Source organism: Panthera uncia, chromosome C2 (assembly GCF_023721935.1).
Source record: "Panthera uncia isolate 11264 chromosome C2, Puncia_PCG_1.0, whole genome shotgun sequence".
NCBI classification, from domain to species: domain Eukaryota; kingdom Metazoa; phylum Chordata; class Mammalia; order Carnivora; family Felidae; genus Panthera; species Panthera uncia.
The window spans coordinates 64,167,258-64,192,312 of NC_064810.1; the positions used below are offsets into that span (position 1 = coordinate 64,167,258).

Consider the following 25,055-nt stretch of genomic DNA (forward strand, 5'->3'; position numbering starts at 1 on the left):
CCCATCTGGAGAAAAATGACCAATCTTCTGTCCAGCAAAACATTTTGAGCATTCATGTTTTCAATGCTATTCTAGACTAATGAGACAGAGTATTGTCCTCAGTGTCTCCAAGGAGCTCACGACTTAGTGTTGGGTAGGAGTAGGCTTGCAAAAAAATTTGTTAAATTTCATTTTTGTTGTTAAATCTCATTTTTTATGAAAAATTTTTTCTTATAGTTCAACATTCAAAAGTATAAAAGAATATATAATGAGAAGTCTCCCTCTTATAGCCCTAGTCCACCCCCTAGTTCCATCTCCTATAGGCACCTAATTTATGACTTCCTTATGTGTCCTTCCATAAATATTTAATGCATAGATAAATGAATTGCATATCTGTTCTAGTCTCTATTTTTAAGAAACAGATGGTAGGATACCATTATGCCTGTCTGCACCTTGTTCTCTTTGCTTGACAATATGCCTTGGAGACCACTCTGTATCTGTACATGAAAGTTTTCTCATTCTTTTTAATAACTGTATAGTAGTTCACTATATGGATGTTCTAGTATTTATAAGAGGAGCTTCCTATGGATGGGCAATCTTGTGCCATTACAAAAATTGCTGCAATGAAATAAGCTTGCATATATGGAAATATCCTGGAATTGAGACAATGAAAATGTTCTGAAACGTGATGGTTGCTTACCTCTGGAAATATACCAAAAACCACTTAACTATATGCTTTAAAGGGTGAATTTTACAGCATTTGAATTATACCTGAATTTTTTTAATGTTTATTTATTTTTGATTTTTTTTTTTACATTTATTTTTGAAAGACAGAGAGAGACAGAGCGTGAGCAGGGGAGGGGCAGAGAGAGAGGGAGACACAGAATCTGAAGCAGGCTCCAGGCCCTGAGCTGTCAGCACAGAGCCTGCCGCGGGGCTCGAACCCATGAACCGTGAGATTATGACCTGAGCCAAAGTCGGAGGCTTAACCAACTGAACCACCCAGGTGCCCCGTGATGTTTATTTATTTTTGAGAGAGAGAGAGAGACAGAGAGAGAAAGAGAGAGAGAAAGTGGGGGAGGGGCAGAGAGAAAGGAAGGCACAGGATCCAAGGCAGGCTCCAGGCTCTGAGCTGTCAGCACAGAGCCAACACGGCACTCGAACCCACAAACCGTGATATCATAACCTGAGCCACCCAGGCGCCCCTATATCTGAATTTTTTTTAGATTAAAATAAAAAAACAAAAAACAAAAAACTTTTCTCTAAGGAAAACATGCCAAAGTCAAAATATATTTAAAAATTTAGAAAATTAGAAAGCAATTACTTTGCTTTTTTAAAGAACAGACAGCATAACACTTTTTAAAATAAATACCACACATTTTCAAATTTCTCTTTAATTCGGCACTAGGCCAGGAGGAAGAGAGTAGAAAGAAATTACAAGGCGGAGGAAGAATCAGAGGGGAAGTCGCGGGGGACAGCGACCTCTAGGCAAGCGGAGACTCCCAAAGGCTAGGGAGAAGGAGTTGCAGGACAGAACGGGTAGGACAGAAATAAAACGCAGGAGCTAGCAGAGAGAGAAGTTTCGGGGAGCCACTGTGACAGCTCTTAGATTCCCGGGGTCAGGAGGGGAGCTAGGAAGTTCTCTGCTGACGGCCAAGAGTAATGGAAAAGTAATTGAAATCTTTACTCCATCTCTTGAAAAAAATGCCATTGTGCTGCCCCATTCACAACATAACAATGCTGCTTAAAGTCCTCACTCTGCCCTATGCATGGCAGTAGATGTTCAGAAGATTTCTTCCCTGTGCAGCGGCTTGTTTCCCTTGCTCTTTTACCCTCCTCCTGCAACAGTCAATTCTTCTTCACCCACCCTTGGCCCTTGGTCCCTTCTAGCACCTCAGTCACAATGAATATATCCTTCATTCCTGAAAGTTTTCCCCGACTGCTTCCCAATTCCTACCTCCTGCCTCTTCCTGCTTTCTTCCACTATAGTTTGCATTTCTAATATAAATGGAATAGTACAGTAGGTACTCTTTTTTTTTTTAATTTTACTTATTTATTTTGAGAGACAGAGTGGGAGGGGCAGAGAGAGAGAGAATCCCAAGCAGGCTCCGCACTGTCAATGCAGAGCCTGATGTGGAGCTTGAACTCACCAACCATGAGATCATGACCTGAGCCGAAACGCAGAGTCGGACCTGAGCAGAAACCAAGAGTCATATGCTTAACCAACTGAGCTACCCAGGTGCCCCTAGTATGTACTCCTTTATAGTCTGGCTTCTGTTGCCCATATGCTTTATCATTTATCATTTATCATATGCTTTTGATGGCTGAGTAGGATTCCATTGTGTGTACATACCATTAGACTTCACTTTAAAGATTAGGAATGCAGGACCCAGAGAGGGGATGAAATCTGACCAGTACAAGACCTTAACAAAAATCCAGAACGGGGGGGGAAGGAGGGCCATGTTTCCCTAAAACCCAAATGCAGTTTGCACTATGAAATCATATGGTTGCCATGACCACATAAGTAACCAAATAAAACTGTGCTTGTTCCAATCTCTGTCTCTAGATCTGATCAGGTCCTGGCCACACAGGGAACTGGGGCATCTCAACAGACATTTCTTCTGGGGGGACTTAGAAATTATTTAACTGCTGGACTTTTCTGCACCAAATCCTTGAAGAGTTAGGAGTTGAGGAAAGAAGTGCCCCACATTACTTATAAGTATAAAATGTCTGTTAGTTGTACCAGGTTGGATCAAATCAGACAAAGGCTTTAAAATGTTGTGTAAACTGTAAAGCATAAATCAAAGACAAAATTATCTTCTCTATCAGAAACCACCTCAAGATTTATTTTGTGCTCGGATTAAAATTTAACATTTAGGATTGCTGATCCAGGAAAAGCAAAACATAAAAGGGTCTTCGAGAACCATCCGTGAAACAGTTCAAAGAAGTTATAACATTCTATCACAATCAGCAACTGAACTGTGTGTACCTCTGTAGGAGGAGACGTGAAGTTCTTTGGGTCCATGATAAACCCTCAGAATTAAACTAGCTCTGTGACTCTGACTTCTAACATTACTCCTGCCCATGCCTAAACTGACAGTGAAAGCGTTCTTTCCATCTATGACTACTCAGCTATTTTGTGTCAAGCTTCTATCGTATCCACAATTCTAGGGTGTCCTCAATTTGGCTGCACCCCGGAGACAATAGTCTACAGAATTCTATAAACTCTTAGTACCCTCTGCAGCACCACTCACCAGTATTACCTTTAGACCCTTGCTACCCTAAGGGTGGGCTGTAGAGGGGCAGTATTCCTATCACCTTGGAATTTCTTAAAAATGCAAATTCTTGACACTCTTCCCCCATTGGAACCCACATGTTAACAAGATCCCAGTAACCTGGGTCACATTAAATTATGAGAAACTCGTGTCTAGACTAGTGGTTCTTCAGCCTTAGCGCGTATCAGAATCTCCTGGAGGCAGCTGCTGCTGGTGCACCTGGTCCAGGGACTGCAGTCTGAGAACCACTGCTCTGGCTCTCAAGCTAGATGATTATGGAGATTCAGTGGATCCTTTCCCATTTACTGAGTATGACGGGGAATTCCTTCATCTTCCAACTCAGCCCGAGACAAGAATCCAGGAAAGCTGACACTCCTCAGGGACCCGGAACACAGCCTCCTCCCCTGAGTTGTTTCACTCTTGCCTCTTGTTTAAACAGAGCTATGGACGAGAGGTTCTAGGGCCTCTGTATCAAAGCCAGAGTAAATTTGTGGTGGAGGCTCCATCCGGGAATGTGTTTTCTCCACCTTTAAATTAAACAGACCTGAGGTACTGCACCTAAGAGCTATGGTACTGGAAGGGCCCTACCTGAGAATGGGATAGGACAGGTTGGTGACCCCACACTACACCTTCTGTAGAGTGTTTCATAAAGGCCCTTCAAATCCAGGGCTTTGTCTTGAGTCCTTCTTGGGAATACTCAGAGCTCTTAAGTCCACTTGTGCCCTGCATGGCACAACAGCCATATACCTCGGTACAGAGATGTGCTTTGGACCACACCAAGGCCAAGCATAGCCCCGGGACTCTAACTCAAAATCTGTGCACTGTTGGATCCTGCCGCCTTTGTGTTATAGAAACACACCTAAATGCATAGAAAAGAGACTTCAGACAAGCAAAATTACCTTCAAATAGAAATATTTAATCCAAGAAGGACACAGAAGCCATTCCAAATAGTAGATATGAGTGTCGACTGGTAAGTGGTTGGTCCCCTCTACCCCAATCATCCGTTGGATAGGAGGAGGTAAATTATTTTCACCAAGATTACATCTCACAAATTACGAATTTACATCACAGAGAAGCTTCAAATAGAAATAATAACTGTCGTTGTAGAATGCTTATTATATGTCAGGGTCTGTGCTAAATGTTTACAGGTATTACTTCAATCCTAACTATGAGGTTAAAATCACTGTTATCCTCATTTTACAGATGTGGACACTGAGAAACAGAATTATTACATATGTATCTTGCCTAAGGTTACAAAGGCAGTTTGACATTCAGACCTGTGTTCTCAACCATAGACCAAATGTGGCAGTCATAAAACAACAGCTTGGTGCTGTAGGGAAAGAGTTGGCCATTATTGTGCACAATAGGGATTAAAACAAAAATCCAAAACATTTTTTTTTAAACATTGAACTCTGTTTGCTTGCTTATTTATTTGTTTATTATTTAGCAACATGGGGGTGGGAGACAAAAATCTCACCGAGAAAACTATTTCATAAAACAGATCAGAGTATAGCTCTTTTGGGTGGAGCCAGGCAGAGGTCCTGGACCCCTCCCCATTCTCACAGCCCCTCCCCTACCACACTCTGCTCCCACCTTGTATTCACTAATAGTGAGTGGTTCCACCTTGCTGGTTTCTGGTCTCAATATTTCCAATCCTGAGTCCATTCCCTGCCCTCTTCCTACCTGAGATAACTAAGAAGTTTTTCCCCAGTTCCAATCATGAAAGAGCAGGGCAAAACATGGATGTGTCCTGGAGGGGAATGGTCCTGGGTGTGCACGGCCTTTGAGAGGTGGGTGAAATACTTTAAGGATGATGAATTTTACTGAACATCCAAAATTATAGTTGGTAGTTGAAAGAAATGGTGGGAATTGTTTAAAAAATATTGTAATATAGACTCTAGGAAGAATGTTAAGTCTGAACACCTGGTGTCTACTTATGTAATGTCCAGCCCAACTTGGAATTGTGTGCAGGCATGATCATGCACATTAAGCTTTAATGGATTGGCATTACTCTGATCTAAGGCATTAATGGATTAGGTATATTTGGGAAGAGGGGGCACAGTGCTAACCCAAGCACTAGTTCATGAAGTTCCATACCACCTCCATGACTGAAGACTTCAGCACCCAAGGCTTTGGTGCTCCATACCAAACCACCATTCACAGCACTGTCATGGAGGGACCTCAGGTGGATCTCTTCAGGGACCAGGGCGGCAAGAAACTTGTTCTCTCCATGCCATCCAGAAGGCCTAAAACTGCCATTCTGTCACTGAACTGGCTGGGCCAATCAGGGTCAGCTTTGAGGAGAGGTTGGCATAGTCAGGCTTTTCTACCCGGGCAATGAACTTCTGAAGTGGCAGGAATTCCAAAGGCCATGGTGGTCCCTTTTATGTGGTCCATTCAATCAATGACTGGTTTGACCCACTCAGTGGTCTTGGTGGAGGGCGGTTCTCACCTTTAAAAAAATACTTCAGGGGTGCCTGAGTGGCTCAGTTGTTTAAGTGTCCGACTCTTGATTTCAGCTCAGGTCATGATCTCTTGTTTCATGAATTCAAGCCCCACATTGGGCTCTGTGCTGACAGCGTGGAGCCTGCTTGGGATTCTCTGTCTCTGTCTCTCTCTCAAAAATAAATAAATAAACATTAAAAAAAATACCTTAACACTTTGACCTTTTAATAACTTTTAACGTTCTGGTGGACATCTTTAGTCTTTTCTCCTTTGCGTTTTTTTTTAACATAGCTAAATTCACAATGTATATTTGATTTTGTGCCTTATTTTTCTTTTGCCTACTTATATCATAAGGATTTTCCCATGTTAATTACTTTTCATAAGCAACAAATAATCTTGAATGAGGTAAGTAAATCTATCTGCACCTTGGTTTCTTCATGTGTAGTATAGGCAATTGTATCGTGCTAGCATTCACATTGAAAGCTTTTAAAACACAGATTGCTGGGCACCACCTCCAGAATTTCTGATTCAGTGGGTCTGGAGTAGGGCCTGAGAATTTGCACGTCCAACAAGTTCCCAGGAGATGCTGATGCTGCGGGTCAGGAGACCACACTAGGAGAACCAGTGAAATGAGGAGATTGAGTTGTGGGATTTCCAAGGTCACTGCTGGTTTCAAAATCTAAGTGTTTGCATATTTTTCAAATTTTTTAAAAAAACCCAACCAACTCTTAAAACACATGACTTTTCTAAAGTTTAACAAAACCTCATGATTTTTTAAATACAAAAGAATATCATCTACCATTTAAAAGTAATTGTTTCCACTTGTAACTCACATGCATTCCATACTTGCTTCTCTTTGAAGTTACCTGGAGTTTTAAAAGGATATCTTTAAAGAACAGTTAGACTTATATCTAATACTTTATTGTTTCTCTTTGCATAGTTCCATATGTATTGAAGAGCTGTGCAGAATTTATAGAGACTCACGGCATTGTGGATGGAATTTATCGGCTTTCGGGAGTCACCTCAAATATACAAAGGCTAAGGTGAGCTAAAAGAAGAGCCCCCAAAGAATTCTCCCATGAGCCTTCCTCTGTCCATACCTCTGTTCGCCAGAATTGGGAGTATTAAAAACCTGAAGCAGTTGAGAGAAGGGTGGCAGGGCAGAAGATCAAGTGTGATGTTTTCAGATGCCTAACTGTTCTTAATCTAATCAGGAAATCCTCTAGTCTGATGTAATTCTTTCCAACAAAAGCTCCTGAGAGTTTTTAATCTGTTTCTTTGTCTTGCACCAGGTTTAGCCTTCTTAGGTGGATTCAGCTGAACTCAAATGATTTAAAATACAAGTCAGGAAAACACGATTTATTATCATTCACTTGTCTACCCAGAGTTCAGTTAGATCCCAATTACATAGTGTTCAGAACTTGGAGATGATAGGAGTTTTTCTGTTGGCACACATTCAACATTGGATATTTCACTTGGTCAGGAAATCACAAATCTTCATGATTGTGCATTTCTTTCGTTGAGGCTGCTATTTTATTTAATTTTAATTTTTATATAGAGAGAGCACAAGTAGGGGAGAAGGGCAGAGGTAGTGGCAGAGAGAGAGAGAGAGAGAGAGACAGAGAATCTTGAGCAGGCTCCACCATTAGTGGAGCTTGATCCCATGACCCTGGGATCATGATCTGAGTGAAAATCAAGAGTCAGACGCTCAACTGACTGAGCCATCCAGGCACCCCGAGGCTGATATTTAAAAGACTATGGATAGGGGCGCCTGGGTGGCGCAGTCAGTTAAGCGTCCAACTTCAGCCAGGTCACGATCTCGCGGTCCGTGAGTTCGAGCCCCGCCTCAGGCTCTGGGCTGATGGCTCGGAGCCTGGAGCCTGTTTCCGATTCTGTGTCTCCCTCTCTCTCTGCCCCTCCCCCGTTCATGCTCTGTTTCTCTCTGTCCCAAAAATAAATAAAAAACGTTGAAAAAAAAAATTAAAAAAAAAAAAAAAGACTATGGATAGATGGGTTATTTCCAAATGTATTGCTTTTTCCTAAACAATTCTAGAATTTATCCTAGAGTTTTTTGGAAGAAATTTCTGTCACATTGAATTAAGAGTATAATAACCTTCACACAAAACACATGTGTATGTTTTATATGTATTACATATATCAAATAAAGGGAAAAGATATACAGTATATATACAGAGTGTTTTATCAGGTGGTATTTTTATATATTTATTATATGTTTAGTTATAAATAAATGTAGACTTTTGAAACAATAAAAGCATTCGCGTTACCAGAATAGTCTGTTGAATTTAATAGATTGTAAAGTTAATGTATTTTTGTCTTCTTCCTCTGACTTGGTTTTCTGTCCCTCCCCCTCAAATCGCAATTATAATGAAATTATACCAAAGGAATAAAACATCTTTTTTATTCCTGGAGAACTGGTGACTGTTCAAAACTAATCAGCTTATTGTAACCATAGATTTTAACAGATCTATGTGCTTTTATAATTTCACTAATTTACTGACATTTTTTAGAGTTTCAACAAATACTTTTTAATGTTTCACTCTTAGCTCTGAAATATACCAACTACATGGTAGTTAGTACCGTAGGAGAACATTTGAGCAATGGCCAATTCTTTTTCATTTAAGGACCAACCCTATTAGCCTCGACAGGGAAATTTTGGCTAAATAAATGAATAAGCTCCAAATTATTCTTGTTCTGGCCTCTTAAAGAAACACACACACACACACACACACACACACACACACACACTTGTGAATTTATAAGGCCGTTGCATGGTTTTCTTTTCAGAGCCCCACTCAGCTCCTTTCAGGTTTGGCCACCATCAGGGATTTCCCCACCCTTTGTTGAAGGTCCAGAACCAGGTGACAGGAAAATGGGCAGCGAGCTGTTTTGAAATGCTGGTCCCGAGAGTCCTGTTGACTTTGCCACTACTTGGCTGACCAAATGAATACTGTCAAGAAACCTAATTCCTCCTCTATGTTAAAGCTGAAAATTGTCATTTCTTAAACAGATTTTTAACTTGTAAGTGTATACTATTTGAGGCAGTGTATTCACATAAGTTTGGTAAGGAAATGTTTTATAATCAGAAACAAGGCCTGGAATCTGATGATGTTCCCAAACACCTCACTATACATTGCTTATAAGAAGATATTTATGGGGCGCCTGATTGGCTCAGTCAGTTAACTTTCTGACTTTGGCTCAGGCCATGATCTCATGGTTTGTGAGTTCGAGCCCCATGTCAGGCTCTGGTCTGACAGCTCAGAGCCTGGAGCCTGCTTCAGATTCTGTGTCTCCCTCTGTCTGCCCCTTGGCTGCTTGCATTCTGTCCCTCACATTGTCTCAAAAATAAGTAAACATTAAAAAAAAAATTTAAAAAAAAAGAAGATATTTAGAAGCTGGTCTATCCCGTGGGAGTCCCTGTCAGGCAGCTTAGAAGTTTCCATTTAGCAGCAAGAAGATAGTTGCTTAAACCTTGGGTTTGAGTCTCCAGATAAAACAAGTTTGTTGACGTAGGTATATGGAGATGAATGATAACAATCTGACTCACTCTGGTTTTGGTCTCTCCTCCAAGAAAGAAAAGTTCATTTGGAACAAAATTTTGGAAGAATTGAAATCTCAACAGACTTTTTTGGCGGATTGTTTGCATATTTCCCCACTGTTCATAACTGAAACTGCAGACATAATGCGCTGAGAAATCCATTTGTAAATGGGCATTATGTTTTCCTAATGACAGCAGCTTTTACAGGGAAGATCCAGACCTGACTTGATAAGTCTTCCCATAGCTTCCTTATGCCAGGAAAAGAAGGTCATTTTGAATCGAGGTCAAAATGTAGTCAGATCAGCAGTTTAGGGTCTTTTTACCCCTAAGCAGTCAAGCGGCTGCTTACATAGAACACATGTTCCCGAGGTTGTTATGTCTCTGTCTGTGTTGTTTCAGGCAAGAGTTTGGCTCAGATCAATGTCCAGATCTGACAAGGGAAGTGTACCTCCAGGACATCCACTGTGTGGGCTCACTCTGCAAGCTGTACTTTAGGGAGCTGCCCAACCCCCTTCTGACTTATGAGCTCTATGAGAAATTCACGGTAAGTGTTTGGATTTCCATTATGGTTACTGAGTGGGACACGTGGATGGGCCAAGGAGAGTTTCAGCACTAAAATAACAATAATAATACTCACCAGATGGCTGGCACTATCTTAGCCAGGCAATGGAAATAGGATGGTATAGGGAAGAAAGTAAGGTAGTGGGTCTATTGGCTAAATTTTTCCTTTCTTAAATTTTCAGAATCGTGGCTATTTGTTCCAAGAGCTGGATTAAAATTACTTCTATGTTTATTTAGCTAAATGTACCTCATAGTATAGGGGGAAAACTAAGAATGAGAGATGTGAAATGACTGGCCCAGGGTCACACAGCAGGACAGGAACCTGGGACTCCAGATGTACACTCACGGCTAGTTCATTTTTATCAGGCAACTTCTTCTGTATTTCTTTTGGGGGGTTGGGAATGAGGTGGGCAGGTAGAGAAGGGAGAGAGAACAAACCCAAATCAAGAGAGAGATCAGAAAGCTGGAAAAAGAAAATAATCTGGGAAATGCAGCCAAGAGGAAGTGTAGGCCTGTGAGTTGGATTGGTGAAAGATAGATGGACAGAACACCTAAACAGCAGCTCTATGGTTACCAGATAGGGGCACCTATAGGAAAAGTAGAAAGCATAAATGCTTACAGGATGTTTGTAGAGACAGCATTAAAAATTGGGCTTGAGCATTTGGCTGCAGGGATGGAGGTGCAGAGTAGGTACAGTTGGATTTAACCAAGATTGAGGGTGTATTCAGCTAATAAAGGGGATGAGGAAGATGAGGGTATATACAAGAGAGTGACTGAAATAGTTGACCATGGAATTTTGTCTGGATAAGAAGGGAAGTGAGGCCTTAAGGCAGTGTGTAACAGTGAAAAAAATATTATTGATGGATTATTGAGGTCAACAGACTGTTAGTATGAGGTGGTCAGAGGTGATGCTTGAAATTAAGATTTGTAGGAGTTGCAATTATGGGTAAGGACCAGATCTAGGCTCTAACATGGGCAGCAATCTTTCTCATGGCTCCTGTAATAAACTTCCTTTGAGCATATAAAATGTTCTTCAGTTCAAAATGATATAGGACACACCTTTTGGGATGAGCACTGGGTGTTGTATGGAAACCAATTTGACAGTAAATTTCATATATTAAAAAAAAAAAAAAAGAACAACAAAAAAAAATAAACAAAATGATATAGGACTAAATGGATGCATTTTAAATGTTGAACTTGGACTATTAAAATGTATTTAAGAGTTTTCAATGATACAGAGAAACACTCATAATGATACCTGGAAAAGAACAGATACATAATTGTATATTAAAATGTGATTAAAGAAAAAGATGTTCAAAGGATTAACAGCCATTTATTTCAATAATGAGATTATAGTTTTCCCTGCCTCTTTAGACTTTAACTTTCAAAATCTCATCCACTAAAAGGACATTAACTTTTTAATGAAAAAAAATGAGGCCAAAACACAAAAAACTTGGGCTTAGTGGTTGACTACTGGGGAAGCCAACATATACCAGCTGATGTGAAGTGTCAGTGGTTTGTGGACCCTAAGAGATCTAAGTGGACCTTGAGAACTAAGGCCAAAGCCACTCTGAGTGGCTAAGTCAAAAACAATGGCAGTCTCTGACCATCAAAATCACACAGGAGTCTTTCCCAGGAACCAGGAAGAAAAGTTGTGGGTCTCGTGTGAGTCTGCCAGATTATAATACCATCACCATATGTAATTATTTCCTCATTTTAAAAGTAATCATTTTCAGGGGGCACCTGGGTAGCCCAGTTGGTTAAGCGTCCAACTCGTGATTTTGGCTCAGGTCACAATCTCATGATGAGTGAGTTCGAGCCCCGCATCGGGCTCTGTGCTGACAGTGCAGAGCCTGCTGGGTATTCTCTCTCTCTTCCTCTCTCTCTCTGTTTCTCCCCAGCTTGTGTTCTCTAGCTTTAAAAAAATTTAACAAAAATAAAAATAAAAGTAGTCATATTTGCTAAAAGACAGTTTGAAAAATGGAGGAAAGTGGAAAGGAACCCTTCGTCTCTTCTTGTAAGCACCAAAAACAACTACGGTTAACATGTGGGGTTTTTTTTCACTCTTACTCCTTGCACAGTGTTTTTGTTTTCCCAGATGAAATTAGAATTTTATTGCAAAAATGAAAGTAATATAGAAATGTATAAAGGAGAAAGTAGAAATCCCTGGAAATCTCACACCCCAGGCATATCTGCAGCTAACATTTTAGGAGACATCATTACAGATTGCTCCCTCTCCCTCCCCTCTGACTCTTTCTCAAGCTCTCGCAATCTGTCTCTCTCTTTCACTCTCCCCACTTTCCCTTCTCAATACTATATATCACTGCTTTGTAGTGTTAACTCAACAATGTGTCCATCTTTCCGTGCTGACAATTAGACACTTTTTACAGAGTATTCTCTCATATGCTCAGTGAATTTCTAAAGCCAGTTTCCTACTATGGACATTTAGACTTTTTGTTTCTCAACACTTTGCTTTTACAAAACAACATATAATAAACATTTTTGTACATATATCTTTATCCTTTTGCCTGCTTATATCTTTAGGGAAAAAAATCATAGAATTAGATTTACTGAGTAAAAAGCTTTTATTTAAAATTTTGTTGGGGGGTGCCTGCGTGGCTCAGTTGGTTGAGCGTCCGACTTTGGCTCAGGTCATGATCTCGGGGTCTGAGATCGAGCCCCGCGTCGGGCTCTGTGCTGACAGCTCAGAGCCTGGAGCCTGCTTTGGATTCTGTGTCTCCCTCTCTCTCTCTGCCCCTCCCAACTCATGCTCTGTCTCTCTCTCTGTCAAAAATAAATAAACATTAAAAAAATAAAATAAAATAAAATAAAATAAAATAAAATTTTCTTGGGGCGCCTGGGTGGCTCAGTCGATAAAGCCTCCGACTTCAGTTCAGGTCATGATCTCAATCTCATGGTCCGTGAGTTTAAGCCCTGCATTGGGGCCTGTGCTGACAGCTCAGAGCCTGGAGTCTGCTTTGGATTCTGTGTCTCCCTTTCTCTCTGCCTCTCCTCCACTTACTCTCTGTTTTTCTCTCTCTCTCAAAACTAAATAAACATTAAAAAAAAAGTTTATTACTGCAACACAGACTTTGGAGAAAGACTTTTATTTTATATTTTTCTCAATTGTGATAATTCCTGTTAGTGTTATCTGGTAGGTCTCAAGGTATTTAAGTGCTATTTGTCAATACCTAAACTATAAAAGTTACATTATTTATTTCATATAGTAATTCATAATCTTTTTTGAATCACAGATCCTTTGAGGGAAATGATGAAAGTTCTGGATCCAATTCTCAGAAAAATGCATATTCACACAAAATTGTGCCCAAAACTGCAAGTGATTCAGGCTTCAGATTAACAATTCTATGAGTGTCTAGGAGCTACTCGTATCTTTAAATATATGTATATTTCTTAAACATATATCATATAATATTATATCTATATCTATATCTATATCTATATCTATATATAGATATATATATATATCTCTCCTCAGCAACAACTTGAGTTTGAGACTAGTTTATAGAAGAAATCACACTTTAATGTTAGCATTTATTATAAATTAAGATTACAGTAAATAGAAGCTATTTAAACTTTATGATCTAACTAGTAGGGTTTCACTGATCTCTGGTGGATAATGTAATAACATAACAGAAAACACTAAACAAAGAGAATAACATTTAGTAATGAGCAAATTTAGAATATATTAGGATTTGAGAAAACTTACTTTCATTTAGCATAATACACCAAATATCTATGAAGCAAGAGAATATATAAACAGAAGAAAAATCCAATTTGCTTATTTTAGCAAACAATTATTTTAGGATGCTAACTAGTCTTTGACCCTTTGCTTAACTGTGACATTTGAATCTGTTTCATCACAGGGGCAAGGAACCATTTTTTCATTCTGTCCTTTCATTCTGTCAAAAACATCCCCTAGGGGTACCTGGGTGACTCAGTTGGTTAAGCATCCTGCTTCAGCTCAGGTCATGATCTTGTGGTTTCTGAGTTCGAGCCCCACACTGGGCTCTCTGCTATTAGTGTGGAGTCCACTCCAGATCCTCTCCCTCTCTCTCTGCCCCTGCCCCCCCCTCAAAAATAAACATTAATGATTTTTTTAAATCCCCTTATCTTCCATGGAAACATGGATTGTCTCAGCTCAGAAGCTGTCCTCAGAACTCTACCTTTACCATTGTGCCATGTGCTGCTGGTGTGAAAAAAAAAAAAAAAAAAAGTTTAAAATTTTGTGATGTATTGCCAAATTGTTCTCCAGAGAGATAAGAATGGTCTTTTCCCTGCAGCCTCACCAACCAACACTGGATATTTTTAATTTGTTAAATTATTCGCAATCTGAATCAACCAAAAATATATTTAATTTTTGTTTTAACTTGTGCATAAGACTTTATTATTTTGTTTTCTACATGGTTTTAATCCTCTTTTCAGTATAATAGTGCATCTTAGAATATGATAGAATAGAATATCATCATGTTAAAGAACAGAATGAGTCTAATTTATTTTAACTAAGTTTAATTTTATGATAGTTGGGGGATAGATAAGAATTCTTTTTTTTTAATTTATTTTAATGTTTACTTATTTTTGAGAGAGAGGAAGAGAGAGAGAGAGAGAGAGAGAGAGAGAGAGAGAGAGAGAGAGAATGAGTGGGGGAGGGGCAGAGAGCAAGGGAGACACAGAATCTAAAGCAGGCTCCAGGCTCTAAGCTGTCAGCACAGAGCCCAACGTGGGGCTCAAACCCACAGACCATGATATGACCTGAGATGAAGTCAGACACTTAACCAACTAAGCCACACAGGTGCCCCAAATTCTTATCTGGAAACTTTAGATATACAGTTTCTTCATAAATCTTGCTTTTAGGCTCAGAACAAAATCTATATTTATCTCTTCTCACTTTCGTTCCCTAACATTGCTAATCATTTTGTTCTCCCACAGTAACACAGTAATACCAAAGCAACATTACTGTCAACTTGTCATCATATTTCCAGGAAATCTAACATGGTATTGACACTAAAAAATAAAATAAAAGTATTTTGCTGTGCAACTGACTTCGACATAGGTAGGACCTTAGTGAAGTTAACTATGTTGAAAAATTTATCACTTAACTAATTTCTTTGATCACAATAAATTATGATGATATAAGCAAACCTTCTTCAGGAATATAGAAATAGCTCTGTTAACAGTGTCACAAATTCTTACAATGATTTATTTAAACCCACTTGCACGGCTAAAGTAGAATACTATGTCAATGGAATAATAGGACTAGAAAAATATTAATGAAATTATACTAATGGGCTTATTTATTGAGTGCTTACTACATGATAAACTTGATAAACTTATTAAAATGTTGTACTTAATCTTCATAATAACTGTATGAAGTAGGTTTTATAGTCTCTTACAGATGAGAGAATTACAGATGAGCCTCAGAGACTCTCTTGTCTGGGTTTGTACAGCTAATAAATAGAAGGAAAGGTTTAATATTCTGTCTCAAAAGTACCATACTATTTTTAAAATAGAGTTAACAACTCCTATATAGGCCCAAGCATTCAATAACTTAATATGAAGTAAAGAAAGCATCCCAGAGTAACAAAGGAACAATTCAATCAATGGTAGTAGGAAAATTGACTATTAGGAAAGGAGGAAAGTCCAGTTACATTCTTACCATTTAGCAGATTTTAGGGTGAAAAAAGTCTTTCTAACAACAAAAGCAAAGGGAAAAAGATCAGCAGAGACAAATGTAACAAACTAAACTACGTATAAATTATTTTTCCTATGTAAAAAAACACCTTAACAAAATTAAAAAGCAAATGGCCAACTATAAAAACCATCTACAGTAAAGATGATGGGAGATTAATATTCTTTAATTATATGGAATCCTACCTATTAATAAAGGGGAAAAAACCCATAAATAACCACATAACAAAAAAGCCACCCGCTAAACAAATGAGTGAAGAACCTCAACAAACAATGCAGAGAAGAAATACAATTTTTAAAAAATTATAAATGGACCCAAAACTGATGTAACATTGTGTGTAACTGTGCTTCAATTAAAAAAAAAAGTCAGATGGGGCACCTGGATGGCTCAGTCGGTTAAGTGTCCCACCTTGGTTCAGGTAATGATCTTTTGGTCCTTGAGTTCAAGCCCCTCAGTGAGCTCTCTGCTGTCAGTGCAGAGCCTGCTTCAGATCCTCTGTCCCCTCCTCTCTGTGCCCCTCTCCTGCTCACACTTTCTCTTTCTCAGAAATAAATAAACAATTTTTAAAAAGTCACATAGGTAGACAGTTTTGAAATGTAAAAAAAAAAAAAATTATTTATTTATTTATTTATTTATTTATGTATTTAAGTTTATTTATTTTTGAGAGGAGAGAGAGAGAGAAAGAAGGAGAAGGCCAGAGGGTGGGTGGGGGACAGAGGATCATAAGCAGGTTCTGGGCTAACAGCACAGAGCCTGATGTGGGGCTTGAACCCACAAACCGTGAGCTCATGACCTGAACCAAAGTTGGATGCTTAACCAACTGAGCCAACCTGATGCCCCTAAGAAATTTTTTTAATTAAAAAAAATTATTAAATGTATTAGAAAAATATGTTTGTATATTAAAGAAACAATTTTTTAACATTAGTATTTCATGCTGGTGATCCTGTGGTGACAGTGGCTCTTGTATGGTTTTCTGTTGGAAGTGTGAACTGGCTGGATATCTCAGAAAGTCATTTGAAATTACTGTCAAGAATCCTAAAATGCTCATATTTTTAATATAGTAACTCTATTTCTAGAACTACATTCTAAGATAATAATCAGATGTGTACATAAATGATTGACTTGTAAATATTTCATTGCAATATTATAATACCAAAATTTGGGGAGTATCTGTGTAACAATAAGGGATGAGTTAAAATAAATGATAATAAATCTACTATTTTTAATCCTGGGTAGCCATGATAAGTCTCATTTCTTTTTTTTCTTTTTTTTAAGATTGTATTTCTTAAGCGTATTTATTGGCCACAATATAAAGTTAAATGGAGAAAAAAAAATAGTATATGCAAGTGAATAGGAAATGATGCCAGTATTCATGTTTGGTGCTGGGAAGTCCTGGCAGATTGCTTCTTTTATGTTTCACATGTGAGCAGGTTAACAGCAGTTAACGTCTGTATGGTAGGATAGCAAGTGATGATAATTCCCTCATTGCTCATATTTTAATTTTTAATCACGTATTAGTTTCCTATAGCTGCTGTAACAAATGACCACAAACTTAGTGGCTTAAACAACAGAAATTTGTTCTCTCCCAGTTCTAGAGCCCAGAAGTCTGAAATTAGTTTCACTGAGCTGACATCAAGGTGTGTGCAGGGCTGTGCTCCTTCCAGGGAGCCTAGGGAAAACTGTTCCTCACCTCTCCCATCTTCTGTTCGCTTCTGGCACTCCTTGGCTTGTGGCCACATCACTCCCATCTCTGCCTCTGTGACTGCACTGCCCTCTCCTCTCTCTGGGAAAGATCTCCTTCTGCCTCCCTCTTATAAGAGTAGCTGTGATTGCATTTAGGGCCATTGAGATAATCCAGGATCATCTCATCTCAAAACCTTTAACTTAATCGCATCTGCAAAGATTCCTTTCCCAAATAAAGTAACATTTATGGGTTCCAGAGATTAGGACATGATATCTTTGGGAGCAATTGCTCAACCTACAACATTACATTTCCTTTGCATCAGAAAAAAAGTTCATTTTAGGAAAAATTCAGTCTTCACCAGATTGATTCAGGTAAAATTATCACACCCAAAAGAAAAGTTGCTGATTTGGGATTTTTAGAGAAGGCAGTTTGGGGAGGTGTTTAATTTTATACTGAATTTATATTGAAATAACCCTTTCGTGTATCGGTCTCCCTCATTCAATCCTAAGCTTGCTGAGGACAGAAACAGTGTTTATTTTGTTCATTATTATGTTTCCTTTCCCTGCTCTCCAGCTGCTGGAAAATGTTGTCACTGTTTACTTGGTAAATGTTTGCTGACAGGTTTGCAGATCCACACATATTTGAAATGCCACTTGAGGTGGGGAACAAGTGTGTGGCAAAAGCCGACTGACCGTGAGCTCAAGATAGCTACAAAGGGGGACAGTGGCCAGCTGCCCTTGGTTTGCCTAGAACTCCCCCAGTTTTAACACTGGAAGTCCTGTGTCCCAGGAAACCCCTCAATCCCAGACAAAGCAGGATCATGGGGAAATTAGAGATGGGCCAGGTCATGTAATTGTAGCCAGGGCCCAGGGGTACAAGAGCACCTGCCTCTGGAGGTCCCACACAGACCAGGTTCCACCACCACTGCTGACAAAACCCAAAGGCAGAGACAAGTGGTGGTGAAGCAAGAGAGGAATTATTTCAGAGAGGCCGACACTGGGAAGACAGCAGCTTGTGGCTCAAAGACTGTCTCCAAAGTGCTGAGAATACTTCCAAGGTTTATAGAAGGAAAATGTGGGGCAAAGGTGGGTGGGTACAGGCACGTAGGTAGTAAAGATCAAACCGATCCTTGTCCTGGGGTCAGTCACTCCCATCTTGCTGACTCAGGGCAGTCCTTATTGCTTGAGGGGCAGTTTTGTCCCCACCAGGGGATGCTTTGCCCGCAGGGTCTTTTTCCTGAGTTAAGAGATAAGCTGGAAAGAAGAAAATCAATTGAAAGTCTGAGGTCAGACGGAGGTAGTTGAAGTTCTCTTTCATAATCATGCTTGTTCCACATGTGTGACAAAGATGGAAAGGTATAACGAGTGCCTGAAAGGACACACTGGTTGCCTCTGGAGACAACCTGTGAAGGTCTGTGCCTGGGAGGAAGACTTTATTCTGTATATTCGTTTGAATGCTTTCATTTTTAAAATCATGTGCATCCGGGCGCCTGGGTGGCTCAGTCAGGTAAGCACCTGACTTCTGCTCAGGTCATGATCTCGAGGTTCGTTAGCTTGAGCTTGAGTTGGGCTCGGTGCTGACAGCTCAGAGCCTGCAGCCTGCTTAGTATTCTGTGTCTCCTCTTTCTCTCTCTGCCCCTCCCCTGCTCACACACACACACACACACACACACACACACACACGCTCTCACTCTCTTAAAAATGAATAAACATTAAAAATATTTTTAAAAATAAAATCATTGCATGAATTACTTTTGAGTCTAATAGCTTAAAATATTTTAAGATAATAAAAATGGCTTTTTAATGATTTTTAAATAATTGATGGAAAATCAAGGGCAATACTGAGTTGCAGTTGGATTACAGTTGGAAAGGATAGGCACGGGTTGTTTGTCCACCATGGTGACAGGGCTGCGAGGTAGCAGGACGTGAGCTGTAAGTAAGGGTGCTGGTGGTGTTCAGGTAAACAGATAAAACAGGAGCAAGGGGCCCACCAGAAGGGAGAGAGAGAGTCTAGTCTTGGACGGAGTCCACAAAGAGCAGAGAAGCAGTCTTCTTGATACTGATTGGAAGAGAGCAAATAGTCACAGATTCATCCTTAAATCTTTTAAGATTTAATTGCTAGCCAGATTAGCTTGGCAAAAGTTGAGTGAAATTCTCTTTCAGGCAAAAAATTGGCATAGGCAGAGTTTTAACTCCCCTTCCCCAATTTCCCAGTGGTAGGTTCTGCCAACCTAATGGGGAAACATAAAGAGTGCTAAAAACAAGTTTTCAAGGACTGGACCCTCCAGGAGAAACTACAGGATCTAGAGGGCTTCTGAATGGGATGGGGAGAGGCTGTGAACAATGAAATAAACAAGAATCCCAAATGGGACCTACAGGCATCAGGGGATGGGCCCGCCCAGCCTCTCAGAACAAAGATGACTAACAGCTTCCTAAAATATCAAAGAAACTTTCCATGAGGGCTGTTAAATTGACCTGCACCTTTATTCCCCAGACACAGGTTTAGGAGGGTGGGGGCACTTTACAAAGTTTGCTGGGGGGAAGAGAGACCTCCCACTCCTCCCTCCCCCTTTGCAGGATAGAATGTGGGAGGACCCGTACCACATTCCACAGTCCCTCCTTCCTCTGGAGCTTCTCTCCCTTGGCTTCCCTTATGAGGTTCTCCCTGCCTTGGGAGTCTGGGTCTTCTCCACAAATCTATTTTCTAAATGACTTCTCAGAAAGAGCAGAGATGTCAAGGTGCTTACTCCAGGCCTCATTCTTGTTCCCACCCTCCACCTCCTCCATATCTCAAAAATTGAGGTTTACAACAGAGATTGTGTTTATGCTGGCTCTCTTCTCAGGCTTGCACACCCACCAGAAGATTGGGACACCTGTGACTGTGACCCTCCCGGACCCTCATTTCTCCCACCAATGCTCAGGAAACAAAATCTCAAGCTTTCCTATGTAGAGAATTTTGATTGCCTTTTAAAACAGTTGGTTTCTGTGCATGTTTTATTTCAATTAAATTAAGAGGGGAGAGCAGAGAAAAGAAAGGGGGAAAGAAACCACTTGGTTGACAAAGCCCTGGCATGATGTTCAACAAATATGGAGGGAGTGCCTCCTGGGTGCCAGCCCCTGCTCCAGGCACACGGACTCATCACATCCCTGCACTTGTAGAGTTTATATCTAGCTTGAGAGACTGACAATAAGCAATAAACCTAATAAGTAAGTACATTATATTGTATAAGTAATGGTGGTGAATTCTGTGGGAAAAAAATGGAGACAAGTAAAGGAGTTGGGAGGTCCAGGCTGGCCCCGGTTAGGACTTCTTCTCTAATTTAGAACAGAACAGACCCAGCAAGTGTGACCTCAAATAGGGCGTGGCATAATAGAAAGTGCCCAGTAAAGTTAATTTCTTTCTACTTTTCTGTGCTTAAAACTTCTCACTACTGAGCATTTGAACTTCAGCCTTTATTCACAAGCACAAAATAACACCTAAAATCTGAATCGAGGTGAAGGATATAAGAAAACCACACCACACTTAGGAACTTATTTTTGGTTGTATTACAGGGGGCAATATTTATCAAATTAAAGAATGCATTTCCTGATTTTACTTTTTATTATATACAAATGTAAAGCAAGTTTCTAGCACTGGGAGGAAACACAAGACTATGTAAGTTACATATGCCTGTGAATTCAGGGTCAGAAGATTCACATGAGCTCAGGAGCCCCCTTTAAGGTGTATCTTGATCTAGGTGGGGGTACATGGGTATGTGCATATGAACGAATTCATGGAGCTCTAGCTTAAGATTTGTACATTTTTAATGTATGTAAAGTGTACCTCAGTAAAAAAAGAAAGATGTGATTACCATTGACCTTGCACTTAGCTACTGCTCCCATGCTTGAGCACTCAGCCACTGCACTGGAAGGGGCTGGGCACAGGCAGAACAGTTTCTCAGGACAAGGCACAGGGGCATCTGCCCAGGGATGCCTACATTGTGCAGGAGTTCTGAACAAGCGTGTGATCACACTGCGTTAAGAACTGATCACACTGCGTCACAGGAGGTTAACTGCGTTAACTTGCCTCTCTTTGAGGGTCCTGGGCCGAGAAGAATGATGCAGGATGGCTGGATCCAAGGACCCAGAGGGGGTCTCACGAGACCAGCCAAGAGGGTCTTCAGCTTCTCACAGGGTGGAAATCAAACTCACAATGAAAGGAAATGAAAGTAGAGTTTATCGAAGACATAGAGAGTGTAGATATGGAGAGAGTATAACAGAGACTCAGAAAGGAAAGAAGAGTGAATGTCATCTTTGCTTGGGGCCTGGGTTTTTGTTGAGGATGGTTGTCTAGTGCGTGTGTCTTCTCAGTAATCCAGGAACAAAGATAGGTGTTTAGGTGTTCTCCGTAAGTCACTTATGCCCTAGAGCCAGGGGCCTTGATGAGTCAGTGGTCTTGGAAAATGGTCATGATGACCTCACCTAGTCACTCTTTAGATGTCATCTCTTATGCTGGAAGACTCCAAAGAGATCATTAACTCCTTGACCTTTGCAAGGAGAACATACATTACCTGTTCTATAAGGTATGTGTAAGGGGGGGGTATAGGTCTTAGCAAGAACAGAAGCAGGAATAGGAACAAAGAAAAAAACCTCAGCTTTTTTCATGAGGTCCCTTCAGTTTCCCTGTCTCAGGAGAACAAAATACCCACACAGGAAACAGCCAGAGAGTAAGTCCAGGCAAGACCATCAAGTGTCACCTGTCATCTCCACGTCTCTCTTTCCCTCTCCCAGTGTGAATCTCTGTCACTCTCTCTGCCACACCACACACCCAGCATTCTGCATCTTTACCAGATACCCAACAACATTCTGAGGACACACAGAGACCTAAACAATCCACATGTCCCCACTCGCACTCACTGTTAGATACTTCTCATCACGAACTGTCAGATTTTAGTTGTTTGTTTTTACTAGGAAAGCATGCTTCTTGGAAAGACGATCTCTAGGCCTCGTTGGGAGGCTGGAGTGCCAGAAACCTAAAGAAGGCCAGCAGACACAGGTGGGTGGCCACCCTCTCAAGCACTCACTCGGCTACTTCATGTTCTTCTTCACAGGAGGCCGTGTCTCATTGCCCGGAAGAAGGCCAACTGGCCCGAATCCAAAATGTTATCCAGGAGCTTCCCCCATCCCATTACAGGTAAGAATCCTTGGTAAAAGAAGCCCACAGCCTCTCAAAGTGGTGTAATACCAAAGAAGCAGGCTGGCATCATAAAAGGGAAAAAGTTCAGCGGACAGTGACTTTCCTGCGGCATTTTGAGGTGGGTGAGCAGGTCAGCTTTATCAGAGTGAGTTGGTGCCTGACCAAGGACATTGACAGGAAGAGGCAGCCCTCAGAGTCTCACAGGAAGTCGTTCTGGCCACACAAGCCAGCCTCACTGGCTGTGATAGCCTAGGTTCTTACCCAGATTCATAGTATACACAAATCTATGGAAACCAGGATGATTTTTAAATAGGGTTTGGCTGTACCTTTTGAACTTTTGGCGGACTGATCTCTCTATTTGCTCATTAGTACCACCCCTCACATCAGCTCACCCTTCCATTTTGTTTTCACCATTTAGCCCCTCATCTAACCACCTTTCCCAATGTTCTCTGAGCCTCTTTTACAAGGGGACAGATTTTGATGTGGAATAAGAAAGAACTTCCTATAATAACAGATGTTATTCACCCATGAGGTCAGCTCTCTAACAAGAACCAAGTTACCTATAGCTGGAGTAATTACAGAAGGGGCAGAGATAAGAGCCGGTTTCAAGATCGTGTGGCGGCAATGGTGACCTGCGTAAAAGGAAGCCAAGGGAGCCACTGATATCTCTCGGGCTCTGGGTGCTGTGATTCCTGGGTCTGTCTCTGGCTCTCCAAGGGCCTCAGCTGACTTCTGACAAAAACATTCCCCTTCTCCACCCTCGGCCAGCATGCCTAGGATGAAGAAGATTATTTCCATCAATCTTGTTACCTTCCTGATATTCCTCCAAAATTCATGAGATAGAAATATTTAGACTCTCTTAAATCGAAACCCAGTACTCAGGCTTTTCACAGGCACTGAAGTTTCTTATTTTGTTAAAAAAAAATTTAAAAATGACCCATTACAGGACCTTGGAATACCTGATTCGACACCTGGCCCACATTGCCTCCTTCAGCAGCAAGACCAACATGCATGCCAGGAACCTGGCCCTGGTGTGGGCACCAAACCTGCTCAGGTAGCCACCACAACCTCACCTTCTCGCCACCCCAGTGGGCTCAAGGCAGCCCAACAACTGAAACGAAGACCGTATTCTTCAAAACTGAAGCTACTGGAAGACAAACCTGTAGCTAAGTGGTCATGTGTAACACATGTAAATTAAAGATGTTTTTAGGGGTGCCTGGGTGGCTCAGTCAGTTAAGCATACAACTCTTGGTTTTCGGCTCAGGCCATGATCTCACAATTTGTGGGCTCGAGCCCCTCCTCGGGCTCCGCACTGACAGTGCAGGGCCTGCTTGGGATTCTCTCTCTCTCCCTCTCTCTCTGCCCCTCCCCTGCTCTCACTGTCTCTCTTAAAATAAATAAATACACTTTAAACAAAAAAAAAGGTGACTTTCATAGCCTGAGCTCTTTGCTTGCTAACCTGGAAACTCTGGGTTCCAAAGGCGTTTTTGGCTATAATCAGGATGTGGCTAAAGTTAAGGGTCTGTATATTATAATTTCTTGAAAAGGCCTTTCTTGTCTTTGGAATTATTGGCTTTTGTTGGTTTTGGTGGGGTCACAGCTTCATGTGGCTTCATAAATGATGACCTGCCCCATAGCACAATTGGATGGGGGTGGAAGGAGATCCTGTGAAGAAAAAAATATATTCCTGCATATTCAGTAATACAGTGTTTATAGTCTAGCAATGTATGATACATGGTATACATGGTAACTGTTTTTAAATTTGTTCATGGAGTGCCTGGGTGGCTCAGTCAGTAAAGCATCCCAACTTCGGCTCACGTCATGATCTCATGGTTCATGGGTTGGAGCCCTGTGTCGGACTCTGTGTTGACAGCTCAGAGCCCGGAGCCTGCTTGAGATTCTGTGACTCCCTCTCTCTCTCTACCCCTCCCCTGCTCTCTCTCTCTCTCTCTCTCTCAAAAATAAATAAACATTAAAAAAAATTTTTTTAAATAAGTTTGTTCATTGTGTTAGGCCTTACAGACTTTGTAGAGTCCTTTTAATAGGTCTTACATAGTTAAAATAATCTAGAGATGACCAAAGCGTATACATTTAGGAGATGGGGCTTGTACAAAAGACCCACTGGCTCCCCTTACTTGCTTTCAGTTATGGGGCAGACTCACTCACTGAGTGTCTTTCGTCCATTATTTAGGTCCAAAGAGATCGAAGCCACTGGTTGCAATGGAGATGCTGCTTTCCTTGCAGTTCGGGTCCAGCAGGTGGTGATTGAGTTCATACTGAATCATGTGGATCAAATCTTTAACAACGGCACTCCTGGGTCTTTGGAGAACAATGGTAATGGCTCCGTCTGGCAGACTTGCCACCAGGCCATCCTTCTTCCTTGCCTTAGTCATGGGACCCAATAATAAGTTAGGCTTCTAGCTCCGAGTGTTGGCTGTGTACGTGTGCTGACTGCTCTGTGTGTCAGTGTCTGGGGTTCGTGCATACATGTACATTTGTCTGCGTGCAGCAAGATGTGTCTGTGGGTGGCTGTAGCGCGTTTCTGGTCAGCTGCATACCTGGCCTATCCCATGAATGCATATGCAGCACTGGATCTCCCATTGGTTTTAGTTAGTTATTAAACCCTTTGGGTTATTATCTACAGGCAACATTCCTCCCTTTTAACTATTCTAT

General features: G+C 40.9%; 2 protein-coding genes across 2 annotated transcripts in view; both read left to right on the forward strand.

Annotated features, from left to right (window-relative positions):
• The window catches only part of ARHGAP31 (Rho GTPase activating protein 31), a 114,142-nt gene that overhangs the window by 58,725 nt on the left and 30,362 nt on the right, over positions 1-25,055 (forward strand). Inside the window, exons 2-6 of the mRNA XM_049629420.1 lie at positions 6,640-6,742; positions 9,655-9,799; positions 22,297-22,379; positions 23,329-23,436; positions 24,574-24,716. Of these exons, the coding sequence (XP_049485377.1) occupies positions 6,640-6,742; positions 9,655-9,799; positions 22,297-22,379; positions 23,329-23,436; positions 24,574-24,716 (582 nt within the window). The remainder of the gene's footprint in view (positions 1-6,639; positions 6,743-9,654; positions 9,800-22,296; positions 22,380-23,328; positions 23,437-24,573; positions 24,717-25,055) is intronic.
• Positions 1-25,055, forward strand: part of PLA1A (phospholipase A1 member A) — a 194,960-nt gene that overhangs the window by 50,288 nt on the left and 119,617 nt on the right. The window lies entirely within an intron of this gene.